Genomic DNA, 21,814 nt, shown 5'->3' with positions numbered 1-21,814 from the left:
GGTGGTTCGAGGGTTGCCTTGGGGACGGGGGTGGGGCGGTTGCTTTCTGGAACGTGCTTTAAAGTAAGTCGTGGGAGCAACAATGTTCAAGTTTCAGTCGGAATTCAGAGAGGACATCAACAAGGAAACGTTTACTTGCGATCCGGTACAATCTGCAATTTCACAACAGCCTGAACAATGTGTGGTAAGACATGAACAAATGTACTTGATCTTTACCTTGCTACGTTTGATGGGTCTTGTCACTCGACACACGAGCGTACTAGCTAGCTTAATCCAAGCCACTACAGTTAGGTAGACTCTAGATAAGTAGAGTTGTCAATTTAATGAGACTGACTGGTATTTCTTGTTATCTTTGTTCTCGGATGTTGTTTAATGATTTTTGTCTTACACTCGAAAAGAAGTGTGTTTACCTTTTACTAACCTGGTGTTTGCTACACATTTAGAGATGATAATGACTTTTGATCATTCAGGCTACAGCTAACGTTAGCTGGGTAGCTAGCTAGTTCTGGTGCAGTTGTTTTAAGGTTCTCTCTGATGAGCTTCTCTCTCAAATTTTGCTGTTGAGCTATTACATCACTCAGTATTACTATAAATATAGCCAATTAACACGATTTCTGTCTACGTGTAATGTTACAGAGGTATCTAAGAAGTTAGGAGGACAGGGTGCTTGTAGGCACTAAGACAGTGTCTACATCAAGCTACGTGTCAAGTTAGCGTAGGTTCTGCGCACTCGGCTCCCAGGTGTCCTATAACATCTTTCACCGACCCTCAAACGATGCGACTGAACTGGAGCAGTGAACGTAATATATTAACCTAAAGACTTCTATTAAACATCTCGATCAAAGTGAATACATGGCAAAACTTGTATTTATCGCATAATCCCTGCCATAGAAAAAACTACAAGCTTCACGTTATCTCAACTTGGAGTGACTATATAACGTTAATTGGAATTGAGCAACTATTGCTGTCTTCTCTGTATGAGCCACCTACAGACGATTAAAACACGACATGCTCGAATGCAACAATTATTTTATCGCCGTTAAGAATAGAGTTTGCAAGGGGTAGATGCTGAACGTGCATACTTTTGATTGGTATGTGTGCGAGTGTTATGCGTTCGATGGGAGGGCGCATGTGTCCCGTGGGATTCTGTTCTCCTATGCAAGGTAGCGAGTTTAACCTGTAAGAAATCAGCTTGGAGACGTGTCCACGTTAAAGTTACAAAGCAAGAAAATACGTTCGCTCGCTCCACGATGCAAACGGAACCCCTTTCTTGGCAGCGCACGGCGCAGCTGGCCGCTGTGCTGGCGGCTCGGTTTTGGCGGTAGGGAGAAGTTTACCTTGCCGAACACTGCGCACTCTGTCCCTCCTCTCAATGGTCATCTGTGCTGAGCTGCAGCCTGTCCTCTCACGCTGGCCTGGAACTTTCCGAAGTCACGGAACTCCGGGCTCTCAAAACAGCGCCGACGGGATGATGCCCCAACAGTTCTGGCTAAACTACAGTAGCAGACCTCTGTCAAACGTCCTGCACACACTGAAGCCGATTTAATTGACTGAACAATATGTTCACTGTTACTGCGGTTTGGTGTACACATCGAGCTGGTAATTTAACGGGCTTGTGATTTTTTTTTTTTTCGCTACAGAATTAATCTCAATTTTATTTCAAGGCACGATCAATGATATAGCGATCAATTCTTCAGACGAATCCGAATGAGACTGTGTTTAGTTTTATAGAAAAAGGTGAAAACAAACATATAAGTACCTGTTATCACAATGTGCACTGTAAAACGTGTATTGAGATAAAGTGTATTTATCTTGACAGTTGACAATACTGTAATTTATCCTGAATAGGCTGAGTACTTTTCATTACCTCGCTGAGCTGTTTTGAATACTGTAGAAGACAGGGTTGTAGCGAGAACTGCTCCAGATCCTGCCAGATGGAGAAAAATCAACATCTGGAGCTACTGAGCGTGTCGTCAGTTCCTTTCTGAACCTCTCTGAACGGCAGAATTTCCCTGTGAATAGTCCCTACTCGAGGCCTCTCAGAGATCTGAACATCATACACAAACGGTGCCACATCATGTAAGCTCAGGACGGCCGTTTTTGCGGTTTGCTTCACCGCACTCAAAACGAAGCCATTTAAGTGAAACGTCAAACCAGTGGTTTGAAGACACTGAAGTGGAACTTGATGCCACTAGCACGTGGACATCGATGTAAACAGAAATTCACAGCAAACCAAAACCCAGAACCTTTTTAATATAGGTGGGGTGGGAAAATTTTTTCTAGCCATCCTTTTATCTGGAACAGAGCCAGTGAAGAGGTGTGTTGAAAAAAAAAAATGAAAATAAAAGGTGATCTCTTTCCGCATTCCCTGCAGGGATTTTTGCCTACCTGAATTACCGAGTGCCGAGGACAAGGAAGGAGATATTCGAGACACTGGTGAAGGGACTGCAGCGGTTGGAGTACAGAGGATATGATTCAGCGGGTAAGACCCAGTTCAGTCAATCACGGAGAATGTGATTTAACGGGTGAAACCCGCATTTCACTCCAGCATGCAATGAACGAAACAGATCATCTGATCGGGTCACTTTAAACATCAGATGCCATCGGCATAGGGCGATGTGTTTGAGAAAGTGTCGAAGGCCAATACTGGGGGAAAAATCTGGAAGTGTTTTACCTTTCCTCATTAAAAAAAATTGATGTTGAGAAGCTCTGCAAGTGTGATTTGGAGGTAGGTAAGCTTTTTTGAAATGGAAGCCCGGCTTCACGTTTGAGCGCGGAGAATTGCGATCAGGTGGGCGTGCACCTGCAGGTAAACACAGGTGTGTGGCTCCCTGTGACTCACCCTGGCGCAGAGCTCAGTAACCGCTTCTCTGAATCGGGCCGATAGCTGCTGCCGCTCTGCCATGCTGCGGCAGGGTCCCCCTGCCCCCCTGGCAGCCCGGCTCCTGCGTGTCAGCGCCTGTGTGGCTCTTTCTGTTTCTCTGGCGTCCCTCCAGCGAGGCCAGCCGGCCCTGTTAAACACACACAGGCACACATCCACACACCCTCACGTCTCTCTTGTTTGTTCATCCTGCCCAACAGGATGTACAGCTACTCTGAGAGCCCCAGTGAAGCACTCTTAACTCTGTGTCTGTAGAGAGGCCTGGAGGTGGCCGGTGAGTTAGTTTAAGCAGAGCATGTACATTATGGTTATACGACGGCCATACGCTCTACATTAAAACAGGCGGAAGGAACTGAGCTTATGTGTTTTTGTCTCATGAATTCAGTTGGATTTTTTTTTTTTTTGTTAAAGTACTTATTTTCATGTATAATTCTTACCCGCTTCCTACCTTTACCTTTAGCAGAGAGTTATTTAAAAGTTAATATTTGCCTTGGGTGACTGTATTGGTTTTTTACTTGTCCTGTCAGTGTTGTTTTTAATTTGCTTAGCCACCTCTCTTGCTCACAGAAACTTGTGTAGTTTTGAAGAACATAAGAAGAGAATTTGAGTATTATAATGATGGGAAGGTCAGTCAGAAAAAAACAGGTAGTGACGTCAGAGACCCTTGGGTTATGTTTTTGTATATGCCTCTATTTTTTTTCAGGTGAATACTAATTGAAGAAATGCAGATTAAGTAGGCCTACCTCACCCAAGGGTACAACAGGAGTATCTCACCTGGAATTCAAACCACCCACCCGCTGGTTAAGAGTCCAGTGCTTTAGCTGTCACCTCACATTCTGCCCACATGTTTTTCGCAACCAGTTAATTAAATCTGAACCTGTTCCTAGTATACTTCAGATTCAGCAATGTTTTTTTTTTTTTTTCAGGCATCGCAGTGGACGGGCCAAAGGAAGACGTGAAGGACGACAACAATAACAACATCTGTCTTATCAAGAAGAGGGGAAAAGTGAAGGCCCTTGATGAGGAGCTCTACAGTAAGTCAGCACACTGCCTTGTCTTTACAGCTTTTACCACTGCGAAGGCACAAGATGCATAAGCTTATAATGTCAGCTATAAGAACTCTAAGAAGAAAAAAGTCCACGTTTTAAACTCTTGTCTTTCCCTCCTCTCATTCTGTTGCATTCCCTATATCTCACCTCTTCTCAACGTCACACTCTCTGTTCTGTCGGGTTAACCCTTTCAGCCCTTCCTTTTCTCGCCTCTAGCTCCCCGTTCCTTTGTACCTCTTACAGAATCATCCTGGTACAGGAACACTTTTGGATAAGCACTCTCCAGATCCCACATTGTTGCTTGCTCCCTAGTCCCCAGACATTACTCAGACTGTAGACACAGGTTGGACCTCGGGCAGTTCGTTAATCGGCTCCTTGATTTTGTTTGGTTAGAGAAGGACGCTTTGGACCTGGATAAGGCCTTTGAGACCCACTTCGGCCTCGCTCACACCCGCTGGGCGACGCACGGGGAGCCCAGCGCCGTCAACAGTCACCCCCACCGCTCGGACAAGAACAACGGTAACGGCCGCTCTCGCTCCTGTGAGCGCAGTGTAGCAGCTCAGTGCGGCAGCCTGCATCATGGCCCGCCTCAGCACAGTGCGCTGTCTCACACAGGCAGGTATGAGCGCTGTGCTGGGGCGGCAGTGTAGCACAGTGGTTAAGGAGCAGGACTCGTAACCGAAAGGTTGCCGGTTCGATCCCCGCTGGGACACTGCTGCTGTACCCTTGGGCAAGGTACTTAACCCACAGTTGCCTCAGTAAATATCCGGCTGTGTAAATGGATAACATTGTAAAGAACTATAACCTATGTAAATCGCTTTGGATAAAAGCGTCTGCCAAATGAATAAATGTAAATGTGCTATTATCAGGGATTTATGCAAAGTGTTGTCCCTACATACGTAATATGAGATTCATTCAGCCTTGTGAACACGCTTGTCTCTTGCGCTTCCATTCACGATTCTCATGTAGCTGGACCTGAAAACAAAACAAAACCACTACCGAGGGTATTTCTACAAAAATTGATTATTTACATTTTTATGTCAGTAGGAGCTTTAACATGTTGTTAAAGCTCCCCAGAATAATTAAACCAGAAGTCTAAGCCCAGGGGAAGTCAGTTGGACATACCAAGCACACACCATTTTAGTAGTGATCACAGGTGGTGCATCTATCCATATACTTCTCCTTGGTTATTCTATTGAAGAAAAACCTTATGCTAGGTCACCCCAAAAATGCACATGTAAAATCAGCTTCCTCCAGGATCAGTGACATGGGCAACTCTTCTGTGGAGTATTCTCATAACTCACAACATCAGAGCTCCATGCTATGAAGTGAGAGACATGCCAAATCACCATGGTAACTGTTGGCTCTTTGCGACAGGTGACTGAAGTTCACAAGTTATTCATTCACCCTCGTAGATCGCTCCCCTCGCTGCACCTCTGTTTCCATCCAGGGAAACAAGCATAAAAGAGGAAAAAATAGGAAAGGGGTCAAAGTCATATTTGATTTTATGTCTGCAGGAACAGAAAAAAGGCTTTCCTCTCCTCTGTTCTTATAGGAGATCAGAATCGTGTTAGTGTCTGCTGAGAAAATGCACTTACATTTGATTGAAAGTACTCTTCAGCTCTGCAATATATACGACAACCTGACCTACTCCTACTGAACTGCCCATTCAAAAAAATAATATACTGACAATATATTTTAGACAAGCTGATTATTTTTTAGCTGTATTGAACATATGCTATATGTAAACATATGTAAATTAGTGCCATTTTGGCATATTACAACATTAATGGTTTGCATTAATATATTTTAAATGTATTTGCATTTCAACATATATTCTTGAGCTGAACAGTATATGCCTTCCTGTATTACTATATTTTATTTCCGTTTGGGTTCATTCATGGGAGAGTGACAAAAATTTAAGCCGTCATACTACAAAAATGCTGCACAGACTCTATGATCTTAAACAACTTGGATGGTTCATTCCATTGTGCTATTTACCCAGGTTACATACTATACAGATCTGAGAATCTGTGGAGCATGACAACTAATTCAGCTGGAGTGAACCAGCCAAGTCTAATGTGTTATGACAGGTACCTTGCAAGTGTAACAATGGCCTGCATAAGCAGAATGCAATGAAACTGGTATTACAAGGAAATTTATAGCTCTGGTAGCGTCGGCATGTGAGATGTGCATGTTAGGGTGGCACACTAACAATGTGAATATTAATAGCGTTGTGAAAGACTCAATTATTTAAACATGATAAGGCTAACGTTCAAAATGTCTCTGGAGGGGTAAAGTGTTTCTTAATAGGTGAATTTAATGAGATCTTTTGCAGCACAGGTGGGTCGTGGCTTGTGCAGTGTAGGACATTGTTTGATACGTGTCCCAGTTCCAGATGAAAAGGTGCCCGAGAGGAATGCTGTTTGCCGAGGTGCTGCTCGATTCACGTAAAATGATCTGTTTGACCTTTATTCTCTCTTCAGAATTTGTTGTGATCCACAATGGCATCATCACTAACTACAAGGAGCTGAAGAAGTACCTGGTAAGAGGATCATGTAGAAGTATCAACATTACCACACAATAAGTCAGTAAGGTGACGCACCCAACTGTTAACATAGTAACCCATAACTATGATCCTCTTTTGAAGATTTGTGTGTGTGTGTGTGTGTGTGTGTGTGTGTGTGTGTGTGTGTGTGTGTGTGTATATATTCATGCATGTCTCCTACCAGAAGCAGAGATTCCTGTTATATTTGTAAGGCAACTCTCTCTGTTGTGACAGTACAGGTCCTCCAGGAATGTGTCTATCTATGAATAGGACCAGGAAACAGGATGTTTACTTTGCAGTATGAGTTCATCAATTTGTTTCACCTGTGAACCATGTGAATGTGATAGCATTTGTAGCAGTCCTGAATTAAATGGTACTGTCACCAATTTATTTTGAAAGGGCACCTTGTGCTCTGAAACAGTTATCTACAGCTTACCAAGCAGTCGATACTTAACTTGCAAATCTGGTTGGAGCTTGAAGGAAGTCAGGTGTTTTCTGAAAAATCAAAATTACAAAGTGTTTGAATATCAGAAAAGAGTACCCACATTGTTACTGTGCTCCCAGGTAATTTGATTTTACCTGTGATCAGTGACGCTTCAGCTATTTGGTCTTTGTCAGCTAAGGTTGTGCCAAGCATGCAGACAGAGCAGATGGCCAAGTGTGGGCCAGTCTTTCAAAAGGAGCAGATTCTGTTTCCTCACATAACCACTCAGAGTTCTCTGTGTTGAAAAGGGCTTTTGCGGTGCTGAAGTGCTGTGCCTCTAATGATGGACTTTATCCCCTCCCCAGACCTTAAAAGGGTACGAGTTTGAGTCCGAAACGGACACGGAGGTCATCCCCAAGCTCATCAAGTACGTGTACGACAACCGCGAGAGAGAGGACGTGTCCTTCTCAACGCTGGTGGAACGCGTGATTCAGCAGCTGGTGAGTGGCAGGAGGGGACATGGCCCTGCAGCGTGGGCTTCTGGGAAATCATGCCGAATGAATAAATGTAAATGTAAAGCATACCTGCAGAAAAATCTCAACTTGGCTGTGAGAGTTTGTCTGTTGTGGTTGAAGAGTTTCTGCCCGTTTCCTTGTTTCACACCCGGTTCAACCAAATGTCACGATGAATTTGGCACCAGTTCATGACAAGCGCATGTTACAGAATAGGCAAATGGAAGAACCAGCTCTCTGTCTCTGGCTTTTGCGCTCACGTTTCAGTGAGTGTTGGACGTTGGGTGGAAAAGGCTCTTGGGAGGGTTTGTTTACTCTGACTAACAGTTGGAAAGCAGGATACAGCCATACCTCAATGGCCTGAGTCTCTCTATAGGTTGAGTAGAGGGGCAAAGAGACCATGCACAACACTGAATCTTGCAGAAATGACCAAGCTGACTAAAACATCAGTCAGCCTGGTGTTCACCGAAAGACGCAGTGTTGTGTGGTTTCATATAGACACTGTCTTAGCCTTGTGAATGGTAACTAGGTATGCAAGTGTTTTTAAAACTTTAAGTGAAAGTGTGAAACCTCTTAATGTATCTCAGCCGTTTTTCTTTATTGGGTATAACACTTTATATTAAGGTTACATTAGTTAACATTAACTCGAGTATTAATCATTATGAATAAAAGATGAATTGGTATATTTACAAGGCATAGATGCAGGCTTAGTAAATAGATATGTGAATACTGTGTACTTGATGCCAAATGTTCCAAAACTAGGTTAATGCTTTAAACCATAATAATGCATGAGAAGCTGTCAGGAACGTTATTTGACAATCACATGAATTAGACATTAATTAGGCGTAAAGATGTGTGGACAAAGAGGATGATGAAGCACTGCCAGTTAATGCTGAACAAACTGCCATCACACATTAGTTAGTCATGGGTAAAGGTGTGATTGATAAATAATACACTAGTTCATGTTAACTAATGCAACCATAACGCTGTTTTTTTTCATTTATGAGAAAAAAGGAGGAGGGTCATTCTCTCAAGATTTTTCAAAATTAATTGGGGGAATCGTCATATTTAGTCTACGTAATCTTGAACGTTTTCCTAAGGCTAGAAAACAGACAGTCTAATGTGCAGTTTGTTGGGATCACTCAAGCACAAGTGAGTGTCACACTGTAAAGGATGTAGGATGTCCGCTGGTCCCCTGGCAGGTCACGTGACACCCCTGCGTCACAGACCGCGGGCCACCCAGTACTGCAGGGTCCCACAGGTGTCCTCAGAGACCCTCCCCCGGACCCTGTCCGGCGTGACGTAATTTTCCACCCTTTCAAACGCATTATGTAATTCAAAAACTGTCGCCTTGGCAACCACCCCAACATCTATGCCCCTGGTCCTCGGAGGCAGAGCGGCAGCGAAACCCGCGTTACGTTTCCGCGTTTTTGTCAGTTCCGGGCGCCCTCTGCGTCCGGCTGCGTCACGCTCTCCTCTCCCTTATCGCAAGTATGAAAGACCGAAGGAAAAACAGCTGGACCCTGCGTAAAGGGAAGGGAAGCTGGAGCAGCTTGTTACCAGCTGGGCTAATGGAAAACAGACACAGCTGGGTTAAAACCCCTCCCCTTCCTCCGCTGTCCCGGGCGAGAACACTGTCTGTTTGGGTAGAGTGAGGCTCGTACAATAGGAGTCTTATTCCCCTTCTCCACTCTCAGAAGGACCCCCTGCCCCCCCCCCCCTACAATTCCCTATGCACTCCCCTACTCAACCTGGCATCCGGGCAACACATCGGGGGCCCAGGGGGGCACTGTACACAGGGTCATTGAGTTCAGACTTAGCTGCTTTTTTTTTTTTAAACGTCAGCGTCTCTCTCTATTTCATTCTCTTGTTCAGCTTTCACATTGGACATTGTTTTTTCATTTAGAGGTGTAACCCATTCTGTTTTTTTTTTTTTTTTCTTGTAGGAGGGGGCTTTTGCGCTGGTTTTCAAAAGCATCCATTTCCCGGGAGAAGCCGTTGCCACCAGGTCGGTATAGCATCTGTCTCTCTGTGTCTCTCCCTCCTCTCTTCCTCTTTCTAACCTTCTAACCTTCTAATCTAACTAGGTTTTTTTTACCGTCAGATAACCTCAGAGAGACAGGGGAGTTCTGGGACGGGGTACAGGACTCTCTGTAGTTGTCCTCTGAATAGTGATCTTTTTTTTTTGCAGTGGTCCTTTCCAAGAAACATTTTGTTGGAGCTCAAAACTAATTGGACCTTTTATGCAAAGAGTGAATGCAGTAAGTGTCAGGAGTAAGGAAGTGCACCTCACAGAGAGACTTTAGCCCTCCCATTGGCCCTTAAAAGGCTGGTTATAAACGCTTGGCACTGAAACTCTTTCGTTTTGCTGAGCAGACACCCTTTGCCAAAACAGCAACCACATTGGACGGCCACATTTTATTAGCCAATGAAACAGGCAGGCCGTTACTGGAGCTGTGTGGTGCCACAGAGCACTTTGCCAAAGTGTGGCACCATAGTGTCTCTTAAGCCTTTTCAACCCCTGTCCCTCAGGCCCAGAGAACTAGCCTCTCCACCACATTCTGTGGGGATTTTTGGTAGATTTCTGCAGTGGTTTTTGTGGACTCTCTGTGCTCCCTTTTACATTTCAGAAGGGCTGCTGTGACACTGTAGACCAAAAGTATGCACTGACTATTCTCGGTTTGTGAATTGTTAGTTGTCTCTCTCTTGAAGTTAAAGAATCCCTGTCTGTTTCTCTCTCACCACCAGCATATCTGAATAAGTTTAACAAGATGTTTTGGAAGCTTTTAACCAATGTGGCAATGTGTGACAAAATATATTTTTGTTGTGGTGTTCGTGTTAATGGCTATGTAGAATTATCATGTCGCTGTCATCTTTTTGTGTGTTAATGCCTTTAGTTTTGTTCACTCTGTTGTCCATATGTTGTGTATTAACACGACAGCTGTTAAATGAAGAGCTTCAAGTCAAGTTTCTCCCCATCTCTCTTCCCCAGGAGAGGCAGTCCTCTGCTCATCGGTGTGCGGAGCAAGTATGAGCTGTCCACAGAGCACATTCCCATCCAGTACAACTGCGGTGAGTCCTGCCTGTCTCTCCACACACACACACACACACACACACACACACACACACATACACACAAACACACACACACACACACACACACACACGACACAGACACACACACTCACATACACACGCACACACACGTGCGCACACGCGCACACACACACACACTGCGCACACACACACACACACACACACATGCACACAGACACAGACACACACGCACACAGACACACATAACACATGCGCACACGTTTCAGTATGCACATGCACTGTAGCTGCACTAATGGCTCTGTCAGGAAAGTAACAGACAAACTCTGTTCAAACTGTGTTCATGTGATTGTCTAACCAATGCCTGAGTCTCAGCTGAGAGCTGAGTGTAGACTAACCTTGTGTGTTCCCCCTAGCCCCGTTCTACTCTGTCCTGCGTGACCAGGCCCCCACCGCCCCCATTCCCCCCGCCGCCCCTGAGAGTCAGGGTGAGGCCGTGTCACCAGGTGGGGGGTCAGGTCGATTCCTCTGATCTCGGGGTGTGGCTTGATCCCCCTTTGCCCCACACCCCCGCCCAATCGCTTCTTGATTCTCCGAATCCGTGATCTCTTCACAAATTCAGCCATTTTTACAGCCAAAGCCACTATATAAAACGCCATTAAATCTAAAGCTGTTTACAGTGCTTTAAAAACCCTGGACTGCTAGATTACAGTGCATTAAAAACCTGGATTGGTAGATTACAGTGTAGTTAATAACCTGTATTGATAGATTACAGTGCATCAAAATACTGGACTGCTAGACTACAGTGTTTTAAAAAGAAAAAAAACCGCAAGGTGCAAAAAGCACAGTCAGTGCACTGTCAAGAGAATAAAACTTTGTTCATTGAATGTACATTTTTTAAACAAAGCCTTAGGCTTTTTATTATATCTCTAAGAGCCACTGAAATTTCTCTGAACATGTTAGCAGACAAGTTGCCTGAGGAGGTTGAACTGAATTTGAAGATAGAAAAATCTGGTTCTGGATTCTAATATGGAACCAGGGTGATAAGGTATCTCCAACAGTAGCAATGATTGGGTCCAGGATTGCTTGTAGGGAAGCATTGCAAATGTTTTGTGAAGAGGTTACCAAGTAACACTATTCCTGACACGTGGATCGTCAGCACCATAACCATCAAGAATCATGCACCTCTCAGAAGCTGATCAAGGCCTCGACCAATTAAGTCACATTAGAGAAACAGTATCTCAATCGCACATCTGATTTTTATAAATCTTTGTGAAAAATGACAAAATAATTCTTGCTGACAAAATCAGCAAATTTCTTGTGATTTATGTTTGGCATGATTTAAGCATTTTTGGTCAGGAACCTGCCAATTTCCGTTATTAATTCATAATGAATGCCGTGATTAATTGCAGTAATTGCTGTGTTGGTACCTTCTTCCGAAATCTCAGAAACCTGGGATGAGCCCAAACTGTCAAGCAAGCCTCTTATATCAGACCTGGTTGCCATGGTGCCCGTTGACCCTTCTTTGGGTTTGCTTTTAGCACATCTGTGTGACGCCCTTGGCTTTGGGCGGGACCCCGCTTCACGGGTGTGTAATGAAAGTCTCACGGCTCGGGGCACACTTTGTGTGATATGTGAAAACGGTGTCACACAGGGTGCAGAAATGAGACATGGAGCAGATTCTCGCCACGCCCACCCTCTCCCAGGGAGTGTACCGTAGCCGTCTCTGCGGACTCGTCCGCGTGTTACCTGTTTGTTTAAGGTTTACTGTCCGTTCCTCCCCGAGCAGTTTATCTGACCGATATAAACCTGGTGTAAAGTCCAAGGCTGGGGGTGGAGTGGGTGGGGAGGGCAGGGGTGGGGAGGAGGAGGCAGTGCTGGCCTTGTGGTGTGCAGAACCGGCCCAGACGGACTGAAAATGTTGAGTCTGCCCCGCAAGCGACTGGAGACTGAAGTACACAGAGACAGCACAAATACAGTGACCTTATCTCCTTCTACCATAAAATTTGGTCTTCTGGTCTTTGGCTGTCCTAGTTGTTTAAGACTGAACTGCCAAGCTGAATTCATACTCCATTTTCCTTGAACGTAGATTGTTTACAAATTGTATACAAAGGCTTGTTTGTTCTAGTGGCAAAAGATGTGTTAGCCATACCCTTATAATCATGATTATTGGAAAAAAATGCACAAATGAGCGGGAAGCCCCGCCCTTTTGGGTGTGTCCATGTGCCGTGATTGACGGCTGTCTGTCCCTTAGGTCACTTCAAAGAGGGTGTGCAGGAGAAGAACAGCCGGAATAGGTCAGACAGCACCACAGCCCTGCACTCTGTGGGGGACGGAAAGGCTGTGGAGTACTACTTTGCCTCTGACGCCAGGTGAGCACCTGGACGGGGTAGAGAGGGGGGTGGGGAAAAGGGTATGATGTCATTATACCTCAGAATGCAGACTGCAGACTCAAGGGGATTTCAGAGACTTTTCTTAAAAGCACATCAAAAAATAATAAGCACAAATGGTGTAGAATAACATGAACCATGATTTTCTGTGTAATCAAATGACTTGAAAAACAGACATGGAAAAAGTGATTAAGGCACATAAAACTACATTAACATTACAGTGGTCACTATAGTGCCATCTGCTGGCCAAAATATTACCATACAATATAGTATTAGGGGCAGGCAGCGTCCTGTAATGGAGACAATTTGTTCTCTTTTAGCCCTAGTATGTTGATTACCATTTTTGTGGCATTTTCTCATAGCTTGTGGCTATGCAGTCATAAACGTCAGCTGACATCACACCCAAACACACAGTGAGCTGATTGGTCAGTTTGCTAGACTGCGATTGAACAGCACATTCTCAAGAAATCAGCCAGTCCACTTTGGCTGTCCACTGTTCATCTCTGCAGCTCCTTGCTCAATCCAAGCGAATCATTTGGAAACTGATTGTAGTTTCATCAGCCTGCATTCTGCTCTCTGCTTGCGTAGCTAACTGTAGTCGGGGCGGGGCGGGGCGGGGGAGATTTGATTGACGATTTTATTGGTGCGCCCTCACGGCTCCGCCTTCCTCCTGTCTTGCAGCGCCATCATTGAGCACACCAACAAGGTGATCTACCTGGAGGACGATGACATCGCGGCGGTGGCAGAGGGCAAGCTGTCGCTGCACCGCATCAGCCGGCTGGCGGGAGAGGACCCCGTGCGGGCCATCCAGACGCTGCAGATGGAGCTCCAGCAGATCATGAAAGGTCAGAGGGCAGGGGGGTGTCACCACGGCAACGGCACCATCCGGCCAGATGCTGATCACAGATTACTTAAGAAGAGATTGAAGAGCTGTTTTTCGCTTTCTTTTTACTCACAGGCCTTATTAGAATACTGCTAGGTTCTGTAGTGGAACAGCTGTGTATTTCACTCTTTCTTTTGCTGCGGATAAGCAGATGCACAGTGTAGAAATAGGTCGTTACCGCGCTTTTGCTGTATCTGTGATGAATCACGTGTGTTCACTGCCACTTTATAGCAACTCCTTTGAAATACCACATCTTTTTTACATGCTAAAATGTGAAAACATGGGGCCGTATCACATGAAGGAACAGAGGAAATATTGGATAGTATTATTGGGCCATTTTAGTGTGTGTGAGGTGGTATGGTCGAAATAATTTGCTAACCATTTGCATCATATTGATTTGAATACTTTTGAGTACCACAGCTATTTTTATAAATGTGTATGTACAGTACCAACATATTCAGGGTATATTTGTATATGTAAGCCATTTTCCACATTTGCATGCTGAAGGCGCTTTTGTTGATATAACTAAATGAGCAGAATCAGCGAAGCACAGATTGAAGTATGAAAATAGTACCTGTCTCTGGAAGGAAGCGTGGGTGGGCTCATGACCTAACTTGGGGTCTGACTGTGGTTTCCCTCAGTGCTGCCTGTCTGTCCGTTAGCCTGAGGAAATCCCTGCCCCCTAACTCTCCCCCTGCTTTGCGTGGCTACACCTGTGTTCCTAAAAGAGCAGTGGTGTGTAAGCACTGTACAATAAAAACAAGTCCATGGAACATTCACTGTTATCAGATAGTCAGACCAGTTTTGCAATAACCTGTAATGGTTGAGATACTCAGAACACTCTCATATTTAGATTTGAGGTACACAAAAAATATTTGGGAGCCACTTCTGCAGTGACGTGGCCTGTCTGATTGATGGATGAGATCTGTGCTTGCCTGACCCGTGTGCGTTCATGACATGACGCTGCAAACCCTACGCCTTGTGCTGCAGGGAACTTCAAGGCCTTCATGCAGAAGGAGATCTTCGAGCAGCCAGAGTCCGTCTTCAACACCATGAGGGGCAGGATCTGCTTTGAAACCAGCACAGGTACCACCCCCCGCCCACCACACCCCTGTCAGCTGACATCCTGTTCCACCTCACCTTCCGTGCCCTTAATGCTAATAAAGTGTAAAGTAAATAAGTGAGTTTTAATGCTGGGTGTGCCATGGAAAGTTTATGCACATGTCTGTATTAGGAGCGCCTTCTGCACACATACCATCTTCCAGGCCGTGTAAAACAGTTGTCATTTTAATTACAGGAGCAAGGAAAAAGATGGGCCAAGATTATCTGAATGGCCTGTCCCCCTCCTTTTAACGCTCTTTTGTCTCATCCTCAAGCCATTCAGCAGCGATGCAGGGACGTTTGAATAGAATCACCGTTTGAGCTGCACGTTTACATCCGTCTCGTATTTCTGTCTGCCCCCAGTTGTCCTGGGCGGGCTGAAGGACCACCTGAAGGAGATCAAGCGCTGCCGGCGGCTCATCATGATTGGCTGCGGGACGAGCTTTCACGCCGCAGTGGCGGTGAGTGGCCCACAGGGGGCAGAGTGTGGGATGAGTGAGGAGAGGGAATGGAGTTGAGGCACTGCTTCCTCCTTAACTTTTAGCTCAAAATCAAGGACTCAAAATCATTTTTTTATTGTTAATATCATCTTATTTTATTTTATTTCCTGTGACCACAACACTTGAATGAATCTGAATATGAATCTGAAAAATTCGAAGGGTCGGGACCACACCATTGCAGTGTGATTAAACAACAAATCTCATAAGCACTTAAAATATGAGCATGGAAGACGGACTGTGAAGAATGGGAAATCACAGTGGAAGAACAGTAGCATTAGCAGTGGTTATGATGATGCTAGTAATGATGAGGAAAATGATGATGATGAATCATCAAAAATCTTCCCTGTCGCTCTCAGACCCGGCAAATCCTCGAGGAGCTGACCGAGCTGCCGGTCATGGTGGAGCTGGCCAGCGACTTCCTGGACCGCAACACGCCTGTCTTCAGGGATGATGTCTGCTTTTTCATCAGCCAATCAGGTATGGAGGGAGAGTGAATGACAGGCATAGGCCACAGTCACCTGCCTGGTAACCTTCCCTCTTATTGGATGGCTTTGGCCATTGAATTCTTGCTTATGTTGTGCTAGCCAATGCTTTAATTGTGTTTAGCAGAGATTCAATTAACAAATAAACAATTGAGTTATCAAACACCTGACGCACTACCACCTAAATCAATTTCTTATATTGTAAACTTTGTTTTCCTTATAAAAAAAAAATTAAGCTATGGTTTCATGAACTTTTATCTCTACCATCTAGCTTGTACCTTACCAGGCCGCACTCCTAATATTGTTGACTTTTTAGGTGCTTTTTGCTTGTGTGGCACTCTGTCTCACTTGTAAGTTGTTTTGGATAAAAGTGTCTGCCAAATGAATAAATGTAAATGTATATGTAAAATATTTATGTATACAGAGGAAAGTAGTGTACAGAAGCATACAGCTCTGAAGGAGTCTCCATAAAGCCAGCGGGACTGTTGTAAGCGGGGTGGGAGTGGCAGTGACGTGGCAGGGACGGGTACATGGCTGATGGGAACCCCCTCTCCCTCCCTCCAGGGGAGACCGCCGACACCCTGATGGCACTGCGTTACTGTAAGGAACGAGGCGCGCTGACCGTGGGCGTGACCAACACCGTGGGCAGCTCCATCTCCCGCGAAACCGACTGCGGGGTCCACATTAACGCGGGGCCTGAGATCGGCGTGGCCAGCACCAAGGTACGGACCTGCACAGCACAGGACAGCACAGCCCCATGCTGCACGGCACTGCACGGCACGGCGTCACTCAACACGGGGTTTCACAGCACAGCGTCACTCAACACAGCACTGCACGGCACAGCGTCACTCAACACGGGGTTTCACAGCACGGCGTCACTCAACACAGGGTTTCACAGTGCAGACTCTTCCTCCTCACGGCATTTTGCTGTTTCTTTTGACTTCTGTGGCATAACAAGAGAGGTCATAAAAGATAGATTCATCACTGTACCCGTGTGTGTGTGTGTCTGTGTGCTTGTGCTTGTGCGTGTGCTTGTGCGTGTGCTTGTGCGTGTGCTTGTGCGTGTGCTTGTGCGTGTGCTTGTGCGTGTGCTTGTGCTTGTGCGTGTGCGTGTGCACGTGCGTGTGCGCGTGCGTGTGTGTGTTTCCCAGGCCTACACCAGCCAGTTTGTGGCCCTCATCATGTTTGGTCTGATGATGAGTGAGGATCGGCTCTCTCTGCAGAAGAGGAGAATGGAGATCATTAACGGACTCAGGGTACTGCCAGGTGAGACCTTCCCCCTCCGTCCACCCTGACCCCCAACGTCTCCCATAATCCTCCTGTGCCTCTGTGCTGTCGCCTTCACAGCGTCCGTGCTGTCTTATTTCTGAGGCAGGGAAATGTTGCTGAGAAGATGCCGGATGAGCTTTGCAACAGACAAGCACCCATTGTAGCCTAAGTATCTGGGCAGCTGCACAAAGCTTTAACCCTATAAAGAATGCAGTGTAGCATAGTGGTAAGGAGCAAGGCTTGTAATGGGAAGGTTCCTGGTTTGATTCCCCACTGGGGCACTGCTGCTGTACCCTTGAGCAAGGTACCTAACCCACAGTTGGCTCAGAAAATATCCAGCTGTATAAATGGATAAAATTTTAGCCAATATAATTTGCTCTGGTTAAGAGCGTCTGCTAAACAACAATAATTTAATGTAATCTTTACATAATATGTCTTTATCAGGCTTTACAGAGGTAAGAGTACAAGGACACTCCCAGTCCAGCCTGAACCGCATTCATTACCTCTTTGTACTGCCAGCCCTGTCTGCCAACAACATCTCATTCCTCTCATTTGTGTTAATGCAGATCATTCAGTCCACCTGCTACAGTTTACATTTGAGCCACATCTTTTGCTTCATTCATTTTTGCATTTTGCTGGTCATTGTGTAACCACAACCTTAAAACATAATAGTTTTATGAAATCCAAGAGAGCAGATTTAGATAATAAGATTATTTACAATACAAGCGATGGACTAAATGAATGCTTGTGGATTCCATTCACTGGGCTATCATCAGGACCACAATATACAATATGGAATTTTATATAAATTCCCCTCCACACATAAAAAATGACTGTTGTTTTTCTGGTAGCAATTACTGAGCAAATCGAAGACCAGAATTTGCATGTGAGAGGGACATTTAACTTTTTTACCAAAAAGATGGTGAAAAACGAACATGACACAACATTTTGATGAGGGCTGAACCGGCCAGTTGTGGTCACTAAAGCTGACTGTGGGCCGTGGAAGTGTAGCATTGCTGTCAGCCATGTTTTTAACTTCCCATCCTCTTCATGCATTTTAATACTGCATGTGTGTCCTGATCCTCAGAGCTCATAAAGGAGGTTCTGGCCCTGGATGAGAAGATCAAGAGCATTGCAGATGAGCTCTACCAGCAGCGGTCACTCTTAGTGATGGGGCGTGGCTTCAACTACGCCACCTGCCTGGAGGGGGCGCTGGTGAGTTTCACGCTTCTCTCTCCACAAGGTCACACACAGTTCTTGAAAGTGTAATCTGCTCAAAGCTTTACAGATTGCTTTGGCCTCTAACTGATCTGTGTATCAGTCTGTCTCTCCAGCGTCCTGTTCATGTGTTTTGTGAAACTGTATTTGTCCTCTGAACGACAGTTTACTCAGAGCTATCAGCCTGTCTCTTGAAGCCTGTCTGTATTGATAGGCATGTCGTTGGTTGATCTCCTCTGCAGAAAATCAAGGAGATCACGTACATGCATTCTGAGGGCATCCTGGCGGGGGAGCTGAAGCACGGCCCGCTGGCCTTGATTGACAAGCAGATGCCGGTCATTATGGTCATCATGAGGGATGCCTGCTACACCAAGTGTCACAATGCACTGCAGCAGGTCACTGCCAGACAGGTGAGACACACACTCGCATACACACACTCGCATACACACACTCGCATACACACACACGCATACACACACACGCACGCATGCGCGCACGCGCACACACACACACACACACACATGCACGCATGGGCGCAGGCGTACACATACACATGCGCACACACACACACACACACACGCACACTCACACATGCATGCACACATGCATGCACACATGCACGCATGGGCGCAGGCATACACATATACACGCACACTCACACATGCATGCACACACGGTCACAGACACATGCATGCACACATGGTCACAGACACATGCATGTACATGTACTCATGTGGATTAATGGTGAGAGGCCTGGACATGAGGTCACGTTCGTAGGTTAAGTCCTTGCTGTTTTTCTCTTCAGCAGTAGGTCCTACATCCTGATGTGATGTCAGTCCTTGAGCTTCTTTCCCAGAATGCAGTAGGAAGAGCAGGAGACCGCATGCTTACTGGCGTCACATGCTTGCGTTCTCTCCCTTGGCATCAGGGCCGGCCCATCATCCTTTGCTGCCAGAATGACCCGGAGATCGCCAAGAACGCGTACAAGACCATCGAGCTGCCGCAGACGGTGGACTGCCTCCAGGGCATTCTCAGCGTCATCCCCCTGCAGCTGATGTCCTTCCACCTGGCCGTGCTGCGAGGATACGACGTGGGTCGCCTCGCTCGCTCCCGCCTCTCCCCGCTGTCCCTGTCTGTGTGACATCACCAGCCCCCTGTCCCTCCCTCTCTCCTGTCCCTCACCTGTGAGGTCCAGCCTCCGCTCCGCTTCTCTCTGCGGTCCACGCTTGCGCCTCTGCTGAAAAAAACACACACAGATAGCCTGAACAACACTAGCTGTAGTGTGGCGGTATAGCAGTGGAAAGGAGCAAGGCTTGTAACCAAAAGGTTTCTGGTTCGATTTGCCTTCCCCCTCTGCTGCTACACCCGTGGGCAAGGGACATAATCCAGAATTGCCTCAGTCCATCTGTATAAAGTGGATAATACACAAACTGTAACCTTTGTAACTTGTTCTGGATAAGAGCGTCTTCTAAATGAGAATAATGTAATGTAATGTAATGTGAAGTAATGAATGGCTCCAACAATATATTGCAGGCTGAATGTTGAGCTGTAGCTTATTCTGTTTACATTTTGAATTGGGATTGGCAGGTTCTGAGCAGTCTGTGGCTCTGCATCCTTTCTCTTCCCCACTTCAGATGTGCTTTGTCCTCAGCAGCTTAGCCCTCCTTATCAGACATGAGCCAGGCTGGCCGTGTGCAGCTAGTCTGGTGACAACCATGCGGACAACTGAAATGTAGTGACTGGCCCTAACTGCAGAGGAAGCACTGTTGTAATGCACTTGCTCCTTGTATAATAGGAAATACCAAGTAGGCATTGATTGAATGGGTGGATTTCTCTTGTCTTTTGCGCACCTTATCTCACTCCAGAGCATGGTTGTAACCAGAATGCCGTCATGGCTGATAAACGGCTAGCAAGGGAGAACAGCACTGCCTTTTCCTTTTGTGTCTCGTGAGCATGATAGCAACAGCCAAAAGGCTTCACGCATTTCGCATATTTTTCTCTTGCAGTTTTTTTTTATTGTTGCTCATTGAGTGGAAATGCGGACTTGCCTAACACTGTTTCCCCTGACTTTCAGGTTGACTGCCCCAGGAATCTCGCCAAATCTGTGACTGTAGAGTGAACTCCTGGCAATGACTGGCAGAATGTGGAAGGCAAGAAGGAAGTCTGCATGTCGTAGTGCAATTGTGTGTGTGTGTGTGTGTGTATATGTGTGTGTGTGTGTGTGTGTGTGTGTGTGTGTGTGTGTGTAGTGGGGGGGGGGGGGTGCATATAATAACTTATGCATCTGTAAAGTATGGAACTGTGAAGTCCTGTCTCCACACTATTGAAGCAGTGCCTTGGACTTCAGTGTTTTTTTTTTATGTTGTACATCTCAAAAGGTTAGTCCAATCAGTGCATTGTCTCCCATTCTCCCAAATGAAGACAACTTTATAACTATGCAGCTGCAATCACCACATTGTGCCTTACACTAAATACTGTAATCGACATCCCTCACTTTACAGAGCCAGAGGGACGGTGTAAAAACAGTGTTTACTTCTTAGATTGAAGTGTTTACTATTGTGCAATATGTGCTACGAGGCGAACCAAAGCGTTCAAGTGTTGGGAAACCCCAACTGGGAGTTGGGAGTGTCAGAAAAACCATGAGGAACGATAGCTCTTCTGCCCGCAGTAGGCCTCCAAAACACTAGTGAGCATTGCAGAGAGAGAGAGCGAGAGAGAGCGAGAGAAAGAGAGAGAGAGAGATTTTATTCGTTGATATTGAGAAAGGACTTCTTGTTTTTTGCAAACACAAGACATCGTCAAAATCAGGCATGTGAAAGATCTTTTTTTTTTTTTGTATTTTCTAACCCTGTACTGCACCCCAAGTAAGGTTCAGTATGGGATCCCTGGTTTTGGGTTTGGTGACACTCTGTACTGTACAATCCCCCAACCAAGAAGGACCAGTTTTCTGCACTTTGCATCTTTTTTATCTTGTAATATTTGAATTTAAAGTTTTATAATCTTTGTCTTAAAGAATAGCTTAATATACCAGTAAATTGTCACTTCTTTGCCACATGGGAGATAAATGAAATCCAATCTTACCTTAAGTTCCAACATGAACATTCCAGCTAAAGGTAAAATATCATTTTAGTGTTCTGTTTTAGATTATTTATGACTTTTTTGTAAAGTGAAAAAGGGTTATGTGTTTATCTCCAACTTTGCTTGAATCATAATTACGTGTCACGTTTTTGTCTATCGAAAACACTATTTCAAAACATTCTTTTCTGTGTCAGAGTTGACATCTGTGTCACATCCTCTCAAAGCTGTGTGTGGTTTCCTGGCTGCTTAAGAACACAAAGATCAATTTCTTTAATAAAGATTGTATTTTATGTATTTTATAGTAACTGGGGACTTTTTAGATCTGTGAATGTAAAAAAAAAAAAAAACAGAGGAATGAATAAAAATATTATCCGATCAGAGTTTTGTGTTTCTGTGCATCACTGTTGTGTGTGCTTGGTCTTATA

General features: G+C 45.4%; 1 protein-coding gene across 1 annotated transcript; it reads left to right on the top strand.

The window, feature by feature from the left end:
* Positions 1–102: 102 nt before the first annotated feature.
* On the top strand, positions 103–20,544 carry LOC118791408 (glutamine--fructose-6-phosphate aminotransferase [isomerizing] 2-like). The gene is made up of 19 exons (XM_036548758.1): positions 103–184; positions 2,375–2,482; positions 3,808–3,915; positions 4,324–4,449; positions 6,417–6,475; positions 7,268–7,402; positions 9,361–9,422; positions 10,407–10,486; positions 12,723–12,840; positions 13,540–13,703; positions 14,732–14,827; positions 15,206–15,303; positions 15,699–15,819; positions 16,389–16,546; positions 16,976–17,090; positions 18,181–18,308; positions 18,554–18,721; positions 19,240–19,401; positions 20,386–20,544. Exons 1-19 carry the CDS (start codon positions 178–180, stop codon positions 20,428–20,430), a joined length of 2,058 nt encoding a protein of 685 aa, XP_036404651.1. The 5' UTR covers positions 103–177; the 3' UTR covers positions 20,431–20,544.
* Positions 20,545–21,814: the final 1,270 nt, after the last annotated feature.

This window comes from Megalops cyprinoides, chromosome 16 (genome assembly GCF_013368585.1).
Source record: "Megalops cyprinoides isolate fMegCyp1 chromosome 16, fMegCyp1.pri, whole genome shotgun sequence".
Taxonomy (NCBI): Eukaryota; Metazoa; Chordata; class Actinopteri; order Elopiformes; family Megalopidae; genus Megalops; species Megalops cyprinoides.
The sequence above is the reverse complement of the archived record's forward strand: the minus strand, read 5'-3'. Positions and strand labels throughout refer to the sequence as shown.